The 13,293-nt window shown below is 43.7% G+C and overlaps 1 protein-coding gene across 3 annotated transcripts; it reads left to right on the top strand.

The window, feature by feature from the left end:
• Positions 1 to 4,317: 4,317 nt before the first annotated feature.
• On the top strand, positions 4,318 to 10,604 carry LOC145355034 (oncomodulin-like). Of its 3 annotated transcripts, none has more exons than XM_080206818.1 (5): positions 4,318 to 4,463; positions 6,570 to 6,637; positions 6,741 to 6,873; positions 9,587 to 9,696; positions 10,356 to 10,604. In XM_080206818.1, the coding sequence occupies exons 2-5, from the start codon at positions 6,577 to 6,579 to the stop codon at positions 10,379 to 10,381; spliced, it is 330 nt and encodes a 109-aa protein (XP_080062944.1). In that variant the 5' UTR covers positions 4,318 to 4,463; positions 6,570 to 6,576; the 3' UTR covers positions 10,382 to 10,604. The 3 variants fall into 3 exon arrangements, with proteins under 3 accessions (XP_080062944.1, XP_080062947.1, XP_080062945.1); XM_080206819.1 differs by lacking the exon at positions 4,318 to 4,463 and adding an exon at positions 5,132 to 5,318; XM_080206821.1 differs by lacking the exon at positions 9,587 to 9,696.
• Positions 10,605 to 13,293: the final 2,689 nt, after the last annotated feature.

Genomic DNA, 13,293 nt, shown 5'->3' with positions numbered 1-13,293 from the left:
ACACTCCTTGGCCAAGGACAATTGATGACCCATTGATAGATTGTTGTTAATCTGAGGAATATGGGGGGAAAGGTGAATGTATGGAGTCCGGGGGAGTTGGGGGAAGGGAAAGGGCTAAATGGCCTCTTCCCTTCCCAACATTCCCAAGGCTGGAATTGTCCAGTGGGATGTTCCGGTCCTGCCCACGCTAGCCAGCCCCACCGCAGGGGTGGGGATGGGAAGTTCCAACCCATATTATTTCAACACCCCCCCACCCCGTTGCCCATTCACCAAGCTTCCCTTATGCTTGTCATGTTTGATGCTCATTTTGAGCATAACTTGTGGGCTGTATTGGTGTAGATGTAAAAACCAGCAGCAACAAGAGAAAAGGGTTTAATCAGTCTCAGGGATCACTCAGTACAGCGGAGGTTCACTAGATTTGTTCCTGGAATGGGAGGGTTGTCCTATGATGAGAGGTTGAGTGAATTGGGGCCATATTCTATACAGTTTAGCAGAGTGAGAGTGATCTCATTGAAACAAGCAAGATTCTGAAGGGAGCTTGACAGTAGACACTGAGAGGGGGCCGCTAGCAACAATGGAAAAATTGGCACTCAGCCAAAACTCCATTCACTGCAGCGGGACTGGAAAATCCCAGCCATTGGGCAAGGTTGGAGTGGGGTAAATATGTGGGTTTACAGGAATGGGCTAAGGTAAGATGCTCTGTCAGAGAGTTAGTGCAGACTTGATGGGCTAAATGGCCTCCTTCTGCATTGTAGGGATTCTATGATTCAATGATGAATACCAGCCATTCTTTCTCCTGGCTGGGGAATCTAAAATATGGAGGCATGTTCTCAGGATGATACAACCATAGAAAATTTCCAGTGGGCCTTTCAGCCCATCATGTCTACACAGGCAAAAGGAAGTGATAAAAAAAATGAACCACTCCTTTTAATCCCACTTTCCAGCATCTGCTCTATTGTCTTGCAGATTACAGCACTTCAGATGCAGATCCAGATACCTTTAACATGAGTTCAGCATGTCAGCCTCAATGACCAACTCAGGCAGTAAATTCCAGATGCTCACCACCCTTCAGTGAGAAGGTTTTTCATCATGTCTCCTCTAATCTTTCTACCAAGTATGTTACATGTATGCTCTCTCTAACTGAACTCTCACTGGAGGAAACAAGTCTTTCCTGTTTGATAGGTTGTCATTTTGGACTGAAATAGAACCACTGAAGCCCTACAGTGCAGGTGGAGGCCATTCGGCCCAGCGGGTCTGCACTTACTCTCCGACAAAGTATCATACCCAGGCCCACCCAGCCCCTCTCCTCCTCCACCCATATGAAATGAGGAGAAATTTCTCCACTCAAGGGCTTGTGAACCTTTGGAATTCCCTCCACAAGAGGATAGTGAATGGTGTATCATTGAGTTGATTTAAGTCTGAAATAAACATATTTTGTCTTTTTAGGGAATCGATGGTTATGGGGACATTAGGGAACCAGATATAATTTTATAACAATCTAGTTACACAGTAAGCAAACCATAGTAATTTTTAAAATTGAGTTAATTAGCTTCATTTAAATTTCCCAGTTGCCATGATGGACAATCAATTTTAAGTTTATTTATTAGGAATCATAGAAACCCTACAGTGCAGAAGGAAGCCATTCAGCCCATCGAGTCTGCACTGACAACAATCCGCCCTGACCCTATCCCCATAATTTCAAATATTTACCCTGCTAATCACTCTAATCCACACATCCTGGGACACTATGGGGCAATTTAGCATGGCCAATGCGCCTAACTTGTCACAAGTAAGCTTACATTAACACAGCACTTAAGTTACTGTGAGAATCTGCTAGTCACCACTCTCCAGCACCTGTTCGGGTACACAGAGGGAGATTTTAGCGTGGCCAATGCACCGAACCAGCACATCTTTCAGACTGTTGGAGGAAACTGGAGCACCCGAAGGGAGAATGCACAAACTCCACACAGACAGACAGGCAGTCCCTGGCACTGTGAGGCAGCAGTGCTAACCACCATGCTGCATCAGTCCAGACCTCTTGGATTACAACATGTACAACATACTTCAGATGTTGGAAATCAGAAAAACATACAGTAAATGCTCAGCAGGTCAGGCAGCATCTCTGGAGAAAAAAACAGAGTCAGAACAGGATAATCCAATGACAAGTCCAATAACATCCTATTGTCAACTTAACTTCAGCAAGAAAGCATTGGTGTAGAAGTGACTTTGCAGAGGAAGACCATTAACACTTTACACACATAATTTTATTTCAGATTTTCAGCATCCACAGTATTTTGCTTTTATCACCACAGGGGACACCTGTCACCAAAGTTACCCAGACAAATGATCAGAAGGGTATGAATACATTTCCAATAACATCTTTTAAGAGGGAAAAGTCATAAATCTCATTCAACAATCTCTATTCATTAAACTCATTGGGTGATTGCTGATGAAAGGCTATTGACCTGAAACCTTAACCTAGTTTCTCTCTCCTCAGGTGCTGCTACACCTGCTGAGTATTTGCAGCATTTTCTGTTGGCATTTCAGATTTTTGGCATCTGCGGTATTTTGTTTTTATACATAGCCTTAGATTTAGTTAAAGAAGTAACTGGAAGTGACCGGGAGCTGTATACAATGCAGGGGACTTTTGTAATATGGAAATGACTCTAAATCAGCACTAGGTCATGTCTGTGCCTCCCAATTAGAGTGTTGGACAAAAAACAAAGGCTTAAGGTCCAATCTCATTCATCTTCTACCATCCCCATGATATAGGGCTGATAGAGATGTTGATACTCATAGCAACCAATCTCCATCAGTGGGTGTAGGGCAGACCCTTGCATGACCTGAGGAAATAACTTGCAGGAGTAAAGCTTGAGGAATCATAGGTCCAAAATTACCCACTCCTCCCAAGCACCTTACATCCACCAGCAGTCAGGTGTCACTCACATTACCGTATCCAAAAATTACCACATCACTGAAAAAAAATCTATGTTTTTCACTTGAGCCAATCAATGCTTTTCGATTTTGATTTATTATTGTCACATGTATTGGGATGCAGTGAAAAGTATTGTTTCTTGCATGCTAAGGGTGGCACAATGCTTAGCACTGCTGCCTCACAGCGCCAAGGACCAAGATTCGATTGCCAGCTTTGTCATTGCCTGTGCAGAGTCTGCACATTCTCCCCATGTCTGCGTGGGTTTCCTCTGGGTGCTCCAGTTCCCTCCCAGTCTGAAAGATGTGCTGGTTAGGTGGATTGGCCATGCTAAATTCTCCCTCAGTGTACCCGAACAGGTGCTGGAATGTGATGACGAGGGGTTTTTTCACAGTAACTTCATTGTAGTTTAACTTTAAAACTTTAAATACAGATAAAGCATACTGTTCATAAGAATACACAGGGGAGAAGGAATGGAGAGGGTGCCGAATATTCTGTTACAGTTACCGATAGGGTGTAAAAAAAAGATCAGCTTAATATAAGGTAGGTCCATTCAAAAGTCTGACAGCGGTAGGGAGGAAGCTGTCCCTGAGTCGGTTGGTGCGTGATCTAAGAGGTTTGCGTCTATTTCCGATGGAAGAAGGTAGAAGAGAGAATATCCCGGGTCCAGGGGTCCTTAGTTATGCTGGGTGCTTTTCCGAGGCAGAGGGAAGTGTCAATAGATGGGACGCTTATTTCTTCCAATGCCTGCCCGGGGAACCAACCCCAGTGTTAGCTTGGAGGGATAACTTCCTTTTACACAGAATTCCCTCTTTTACGATAACATAACTCGGACTCAGGACCAGATGCCACGTCCTCCGTTCACTTAACCAGGGAGACTGGGCCATATCATGATCTCCCACATCCTCCAGTCTGCAAGTCTCCCTCACTTTCTGTCTTGTGACTCAACTTATCTTCCCCCTTTCTCCCACAACATTCTCGCTAACCCAGTTACAGACAGGTCCCACACCCAGTAGCTGCCAAGACCGTAGCGTGGAAGAAATTCTTGTTTGTGCATTAATTTAGCAAATAATGTCTCCCAGTTAAAGTAAGAGTGGAATGGGCAAGCACCCTTGGAGGATGAAAAAAGGGGGAGGGGGGTCGGAAAGCCAAGGCTATGATCGTCACAAATACTGGAGAGGTCATTGAGAAACATTCTCCCTTTAAATCTTGCACTGCCCAAACCCAGGAAACTTATTTGCTCCAGTTACAAAGAGCCCGACATAACACAACAGCAGAAGCTACTGAAGTGTCTTTGAAAAGGGGCTGTATCAGGTGTGCTGGGGGGGGGGATATAAATAGAATCAGTTCATTAGCTGGGGAGGAAATTCAATAGCAGGTGAAACTCGTCCATCTGATCCATGCGACGCAACCCAAGTACAGTAAAGAGTCACCTTAATGGACTGCATATAAAGCAGGTCTTCCTGCCGGACACACGCAGAGAAGGTGCATCGCTCCCATCTGCTGCAAGGCCCAGAGAGGTTCGTTAAAGGTGAGAGTCTCTGACATTGGGGTGGGGGAGGGATCCACTACTCTGAATTTAACCATGGTAGGTCGATTCCCCAACACTCTCAACACACATTTGAAAAAGAAACTGGAACTAACTTGAGTGGTTTCGGCGTGTGAGACAGGTTATACTTGGAGTTTCTGAGCTTTTGGGGTGTAGGGGGGATAAATGTTCAATTTCCTCAGTGTTGTTGTGCTGTGGGCTGGGGCATGGGTCGGACTGGGGAGCACAGTTAGTTGGTGAGTTGGCGACAACAGTCTCCATGTAACGGTTCTTGTGAACATCAAGAAGGTATAAAACCCCCACCCGTTCATGAATGTTGTCCAATCCGTCAAGGATGCAACCTGGACCAATAACTTTCCCATTAAGCTGAACAGTCCAGATGTGGGGCGGATTTTTATGTATATGCATTCCGCATGGAAATGGTTAGACAAGCCCTCAGTTCAAGGGCAGTTAGGGATGGGCAGTTAATGCTGGGCCAACCAGTGACACCCACATCCCATGAATGAATATCATTTTCCCATGGGCAAATTTGCAGTCTGTAGGGAAAGGGGGTGGGGGCGGGGAGAATTGTGGAACTAATTAGATAATTCTTCCAAAGAAGCAGCATTGACAATGGGCTGAATGGCTTCCCCTGTGCCGTGTGGCTATGATTTAGACCAATCAGCAGCCATGGATGTACTTCTATTCTGTATGGGAAATATTGCAAGCTCATCTGAGATCCTGATATCGATGTACTTAAGCCTGCTGGAAGATCAGTTGTCGGATAACCATAGTTCCATTCTTCATCCTAATATTGATGATTACACTGATGTTTGGAGTTAAAGTCTTCTGATGCTGGTGTGTATTATGAGGGAGAGGAAAAAAGGGAGTGTGAGAGAAGGTACCTATGCGTAAGAGAGACAACGTGTGTGTGTGTGTGTGTGAGTGTGTGAGAGTGGATGTGAGAGAGAATGGGCGTGAGAGAGTGTGAGTGCGAGAATGTGTGTGTGAGAGTGGATGAGAGAGAGAGCGTGTGTGTGTGTGAGTGCCTGTGTAAGTGTGTGTGAGCGTAAGAAAGAGAATGCCATGTCTAAGTGTGTGAGTGTGAGAAAGAGAGTGACTGTATGTGTGCGAATGTGTGTGTGTGACTATAGGAGAGAGTGTGAGAAATAATATGCCTGTGTGAGTGAAAATGTATCTGAGACTTGTAGAGAGAGTGTGAGTGAGACAGAGAGTGTGAATGAGTGAGAGTGTGTGTGTCAGAGTGTGTGACAAACTGTGGGAAGGAGTGTGTGAGAGTGTGTGAGACAGTGTGTGTGAGAGACTAGGGAAAAGTGCGTGTGTGTGAAAGCGAGTGTGGATGTGAGCGAGGGTTTGTATGGGAGGGAAAGAGAGACTGGGAAATAGTGTGAGACTGTGAGAGAGACAGTGCGAGAGGTTGTGAGTGTGTGTGCGATGTGTGTGAGAGAGTATGGGAGAGTGCATGAGAGAGAGCGAGCGCATTTGAGCGTGTGAAAGTGCCTGTGTGAGTGTGAGAGAAAGACAGAGAGAATCAGTGGGGTGAGGGTGGGGGATTTGACCTCAGATGGGATTTTTTGGTTTTGGGGAGAGCGTGGCAAGAAACTCCTGCCCATCGTGTGTGTGTGAGAATGTGTGCGTGAGGGTGTGCGTGAGAACGCGACTGTATGTGAGTGTGTGAATTTCTGTGTGAGAGAGGGAGAGAGATAGACTGTGAGAGAGAGTGTGGGACTGTGAGAGTGTTAGAGAATGTGTATGGGTATGTGAGTGTGAAAGAGAGAGACTGTGTGTGAGAGAGAGAGACTGTGTGTGTGTGTAAACAAGAAGCTGTGAATGTGTGTGTGTGAACAATGTATGAGAGTGAGCAAGAAAGTATGGGGAAGCAGTGAGTGTGTGAGGGAGAGAAAAGTGGATGTGAGAGAGGGTGAAAATGAGAGTGCGTGTAAGAGACTGAATATGTGAGAGGGAGAGAGTGTGATCATGGGAGACTATGTGTGATAGGATGTGAGAAAGTGAGTGTGTAAGAGAAAGAGGGAGCAGGCAACTTCACACTTCGAATGTCATCAATCCTTGTGTTTCATTTCCCGGCAGTTTCAGAATGGAAATCACTGACGTTCTGTCTGTTGCTGACATTACCACTGCATTAAAGGAATGCCAAGGTAATGTATCCCAGGACCCTGCTTGCAAATCCGCATCATTTGTTTTTGGTTCGAGGCAGAAGGACATGAGTCTATTACAAACATTTCCTGTCTTGCTTTACAGGCCACGAAAGCTTCAACTGCAAGAAATTCTTTATGACTTGCGGCCTGTCTAAAAAATCCGCTGAAGATGTCCGAAAAGTTTTCCGAGCCATTGACGATGACGATAGTGGGTTCATTGAAGAGGAAGAGTTAAAGTAAGACATCAACTACCTCGGGTTCCTTTGTCACGCCTGTACACTGGACTTAAAACAGCAATGGTGGGGAATTCAGTTCCAGGCTTAAATGAGGTTACAATCCTTTATTCTGGAGTCTTGTGGCTCGGTAGGTGACATGCCTGCCACTGAGCTAGAAGCTCCAGTTTCAAGTCCCACTTAGGGAAGGATTCTCCAGCACCCCCCTTCCCCCCATCTACTCCCCCCCTCCCCCACCACGGCATGTTTTCCGGCAAAGGAGGTGGATCGCCATTGGCTGCCAGCGGGATCTTCCAGTTCTACCAATGTCTACAATGTTTTGCCTGGTTCGCCCACCCTGCCGTTGGATAACCCACCACAGAGAGGGTGGCCTTTAGCGGGACTGGAAAATCCCACTGGCAGGAAGGACTGGAAAATCCCACCCTTGCAAGACTTGCTGACCACAGAAGGAGCATCCATAATACGATTCAAATAGGTTGATGATCAGCTGGCTAATCCTTTCAACACTGGCCTACTATTACCCAAAGGGGGGTGGGTGGGAAACTGCACAGGAAGATACACAGCAAACAAGTATTGAGTGCTGTCAGCTGTGGGTTGGTGGGCAGCAGTCTCACCTTTTCCTTTAGAAATGGTTGTGGGTTCAGACCCTACACCAGAAACTTGAACATATGGTCCAATGCTGACAGTCCAATGTAGTACTGAGGGAATGCTAACCTGGCGTTGTGAGACTTCTTACTGTGTTTACCCCAGTCCAATGCCGCCAGCTCTACATCATGAATGCTGCACTGTCAGAGATGCAACCAGTTAGGTGAGACCTTAAATCAAGACTTCCTCTGACATCTCAGGTGAATGGGAAGGATCACATGGCAGTAGGAAAGGTGAATGGGAAAGATCACGTAGCATTGAAGAAGAGCAGATGACATCTCCCCAGTGTCCTGGCCAATGTCTATCTCTCAGCCAATATCATTAGTGGTTATCACATCGCTGTTGTAAGATCTTGGTGTGTGCAAATTGGCTGCCACATTACAATACTTCTAAAGTACTCCATTGTTGTAAAGTGTTTTGGTAACGTTTGATTTAATTTGGTTTGATTTATTATTGTCATATGTATTAGCATACAGTGAAAAGTATTGTTTCTTGTGCACTATACAGACACCCAGAGCATACCGTTCATAGAGAAGGAAACAAGAGAATGCAGAACGTAGTGTTACAGTCATAGCTAGGGTATAGAGAAACATCAACTTAATGCAACATAGGTCCATTCAAAAGTCTGATGGTTGTTGCCAGGCGCTGTATAAATGGTCACTCCTTTTATTGCGACACTGTCCTGTATTGCTGTTTTCTACCATTTCTGACCCGTTGATTTGTTTCATTAACTCAAGAGCAAGTGACTCCTCAGCACTTTTGCAATGGAAACATTGCAAAGACTTTTTCCACAGTTTCATTTTTTCTTATAGAACTGTCGAATACTGGAGTATAATTCCTGAAGTAACATCAGACCCTTTCTTTATACCTGCTCCAAAATGTTCATCCATCAGGGAGGCATGGAAGGAAACAAGTCAGCAGCTAATTATATACACCACACCCCAAGCCTCCCTTCACACAGCAACTTCCCAGCATGGCTGATGGATGATAACAACACACCTTAGTTCATTCACTTATGTCCTCACTTCCCCTGTCTAGGGGAACCAAACTCATCTGGACAACTATCATTGCAAACTTGCCAGATATCAGAACAGGCCTGGGATTGCCCTCATTAGTGCTGTATCTTTCTGTTACACAATGTCTCTTGGATCCAATTAATGGGAGATTGTTGGGTGTATGAATTATATATGTAGCACAGAAACAGACCATTCAGCCCAACTGACCCATGCTAATGTTCATGTTCCACATAAAGTTCCTCCCTCCATGAACTCCGATGCATCCTATCAGTTTAATCTTCTAATCCTTTCTCCCTCATGTGTTTTCCTAGCTTATCCTTGAATATATCCATGCTATTCATCTCAATTATTGACCATGGCACATCCTGACCACTCTTTGACTAAAGAATTGTTCACTAACCAGACTAATTCCAGTAACAATATTGCTCAGATTTGTGACCAAATGGAATTTTGAATGCTTTGATCATTCCACAAAGTAATTCTAGATTTTAAAAAATGATTATATGATTTAAAAAATGTCAAGTAAGTTAACACGAGGTGCAATATCCTCTGTAATCCAATGCAAAAATCTTCTTTTGGAGGTATTTATACCACAATAGAATCAGAATCACTACAGTGCAGAAGGAGGCCATTTGGCCTATCAAGTCTGCACCGACCACAATACTACCCAGGCCCTATTCCTGTAACCCCACGTATTCACCCTAGTAATCCCCCCGATACTAAGGGTCAATTTAGCATGGCCAATCAACCTAACCCGCACATCTATGGAGTGTGGGAGGAAACCGGAGCACCCAGAGGAAACCCAAGCAGACACAGGGAGAATGTGCAGACTCTGTGACCTGAGGCCGGAATTGAACCCATGCTAAACACTGTGCCACCGACACCAGATAAGAAAAGATCACTCTCTAATTGAATTTGGAAATAAGTGCAAATATCATTGTGACCTGAAAGTATTCTGTAATGCTTGGTTAGATGATGGGTGGGTGTGGCTCATGGGGTGAAGATTATGTTCCCAAATGACTGACTATCCTCATTAACTGGCTTTGCCCACCCAGGTTTTTCCTGCAAAAATTCTCTGCTGGGGCTAGAGTCCTGAGTGACAATGAAACCAGGGATTTCATGGTCAAAGGAGATAAAGACGGTGATGGGAAAATTGGTACTAATGGTATGTTGAATAATCTCTGCAATTAATTATAGTTTTCAAAACACGATTGAACATTTCTGAGGGAGAACTGTTGACCAGGATATCACTGGGATTTTAATTCCCAATATTGACTGTCATAAACCATTTGTGACCATTTTGTTTCTGCCATTTGGGGAGCTGACGGCCTAGTGGTATTATCACTAGACTATTAATCCAGAAACTCAGCTGATGTTCTGTGGACCTGGGTTCGAACCCCACCACGGCACAGGGTGGAATTTGAATTCAATAAAAAAAACCTGGAATTAAGAACCTATTGATGACCATGAAACTATTGTTGATTGCTGTAAAAACCCATCTGGTTCACTAATGACCTTTAGGGAAGGAAATCTGCTGTCCTTAGTTGGTCTGGCCTACATGTGACTCCAGAGCCACAGCAATGTGGTTGACTCTCAACTGCCCTCCAAGGGCAACTAGGGATGGGCAATAAATGCTGGCCAGCCAGCAACACCCATGTCCTACAAATGAATAAAAAAAGCTGCTTTATTCATGCTTGTAAATCCTTTTTTCTTTATATTTCTTTGTGGCATTTCGAACACATGTTTATAAAAATAACCTGATGTGTTCCATTGAATTTAAGAACTGAAAAGTCTCAACATTTAACAAGCAATCTTATTTTACAGAATTTGTCGACCTGGTACTCTCGTAGGACAAGCGTTTCTTCCATCTGCATTTGAGTGCAAGGGTACATTAAAAGCAAGGCTCATGTTTGTATGGTATGATTGCAGCATTAATGACATATTTCTGTTGTAACGAAGGGATTGTCGGAGCACTTCAGGCATTCAGATGTAGCCCGGTGTTTGTGTAATGTGTGGTATGACCTGCTCTGTAAATGTAATGCCTTTGGAAATTTGAAAGCAATAAAAAAACTTGCCTTGTACCCAAATGGCTTTTGTTGTCAATGTCTGTTTCAATTAAGATTGTTTAGCTGTTTGTGGAGTTAAGTAGAGTCTTGCTGATGTGAGTAAAATCCTAATGATAAAAGCCTGCACACTCTGACATCTTTGTAATTCTCCTCTTGTTTGATGTGTAATGTCTCTTCAAGAGACTAGAGTTATTCAGTGGCAACTGAGTTCACAAGGCAAGGTGAGAGAAGCTAACATCCGTGACATTGATTCAATAACTTCTCAAGGTTTTATCCAGCATTATAATGTACAACATAAGTTCATGAAACACATTAACTATTCTTCTTTCTACCCATACCCATAGCTAAAGGGTCAATTACCAGGGGGCATAGGTTTAAGTATTTTTTTAAGTTTATTTATTAGTGTCATAAGTAGGCTTACATTAACACCGCAATGCTGTTACTGTGAAAATCCACTAGTTGCCACACTCCGGCCCCTGTCCCGGTACACTGAGGGAGAATTTAGCATAGCTAAAGCACCTAACCAGCGTGTCTTTTGGATTGTGGGAGGAAACCAGAGTACCCAGAGGAAACCCATGCAGACACGTGGAGAACATGCAGACTCTGCACAGACAGTGACCCAAGCTGGGAATCAAACCTGGGTCCCCTGGCACTGTAAGGCAGTGGTGCTAACCACCTCCCAAAGTGACTGGTAGAAGAATTAGAGGGAGCATGAAGAAAAATCCTTTTCACTCAGAGGGTGGAAGGAATCTGAGATACATTGCTGAAACATTCAACTCACCTGGATCTGCAGCTGATGTGCGATAACCTGCAAGGCTACGGACCAGGTACTGGAAAGTGGAATTAAAATGAATGGCTAGCTTCTTTTTTTCTCTTTTTTGACCTATGCAAACACGATGGACTGAATGGCCTTTTTTTGTATTGTAATTTTTCTATGGTTGTATGGTTCCATCCTTCAAAAACCCTTTTGAATCTTTGAATACATTTCCCATATTATAGAGGCATCTATTAATTCCAATAACTTTACTTCTGAATTTTATTTTTGATCACTGATCTTCACTAAACAAGGAAAGGACTTGCATTTGTAAAGTGATTCAGATACCCTCAGGAGGATAGAATTAAATTGAAGTACTGTCACTGTTGTTATGCTTAGACACAACCAGTGCATCAGAACAAGATCCAGCAAATGAGATTTATGACCAGATAAAATCTACATTTGATTGTGTTGGTTGAGGGATAAATGCTATCCTTCATTTAATGCCCTGGGATCTTCCATATTTTTCTGAACAGAGAAATGGGGCACTCTGTGTCACCTAATTTATGGTGTACTATAATCTCCTGTACATATCCCAGAAGAGAACTTGTTGTGACTATGTCACATTCAAATAACACCAGGTATTTATTTATTTGTTTCTATTTAATCATGGAATCATAGAATTCCCACAGTGCAGAAAGAGGCCATTCAACCCATTGATCCTGCACTGACAACAATCCCAACTGTAACCCCATGCATCCACATTATTAATCTCCCTGGCGCTAACAAGCAATTTAGCATGGCCAATCAACCAAACTCGCACATCTTTAGATTGTGGGAGGAAGCCGGAACACTCGGAGGAAACCCACGCAGTCACAGACAGAATGCGCAAACTCCGCACAGATTGCCAGCCAAGCCAGAATTGAACCAGATCCCTGGCATTGTGAGGCAGCAGTGCTAACCACTGTGCCACAGTGCCGTCATCATTCCATGGGAGAATTGTAAGAAGTCCAAAGTTGATTTTATCATGCAAATTGAGAATAATTTACATTTTTATCCAAGCTACATTGTGCATTTTTAATCTATTTGTTCATCTGGTAAAAACCATTCAGTTAATGAGTATGATTAAGTCCTGTCTCCAAACTATTTAGAAAGGAAAGAAAAAAACAGTAAATGTACTTCATAGTTCTTTGAGTTTCAGCAGTGGCTTGGATGGTAGTACTCTTATTCTGGAGTCAGAAGGTTGTGTGTTCATGTCCTGCTTTAGGGTTTGAGCACAAGAGTATCAATGCTGTCACAGCGCTGAGGGAGGGCTGTGCTGTTGGAGGTGCTGCATTTCAAATGAAACGTTAAACTAAGGCACTATTTGCCTTCTCAGGTGAACGTACAAGATCCCAAGGCACCATTTCAAATAAGGCAGGAGAGTTATCCCTGATGTCCTTCAGTTAATATCATTAAAACATTATGTGATCATTAACTCGGTGACACAGTGGTTAGCACTGCTGCCATACAGTGCTAGAGGCCCAGGTTTGATTCCTAGTTTGGGTCACTGTCTGGGTGGAATCTGCACATTTTCCCTGTGTCTGCGTGGGTTTCCTCCAGGTGCTCCGCTTTCCTCCCATAGTCTGAAAGACTTGCTGGTTAGGTGCATTGGCCATGCTAAATTCTCCCTCAGTGTACCCAAACAGGTGCCGGAGTGTGGCAACTAAGGGATTTTCACAGTAACGTCATTGCAGTGTTAATGTAAGGCTACTTGTGATACTAATAAATAAACTTTAAACATTTCTGTTTGTGAGAGGCTTGTTGTGTGCAAATTGGCTCCTACATTAAACCAGCGGTGACCCATTAAAAACTACTTAATTGACTATAAAGTGTTTTGGGATGTTCAATGATAGAAAACTGTGCCATATACATCTACTTGTGTTTATCACAGAAATGATGC

Source organism: Carcharhinus amblyrhynchos, chromosome 18 (assembly GCF_965287045.1).
Source record: "Carcharhinus amblyrhynchos chromosome 18, sCarAmb.v2.hapA, whole genome shotgun sequence".
NCBI classification, from domain to species: Eukaryota; Metazoa; Chordata; class Chondrichthyes; order Carcharhiniformes; family Carcharhinidae; genus Carcharhinus; species Carcharhinus amblyrhynchos.
This window is presented reverse-complemented; position numbering and strand designations above follow the sequence as displayed.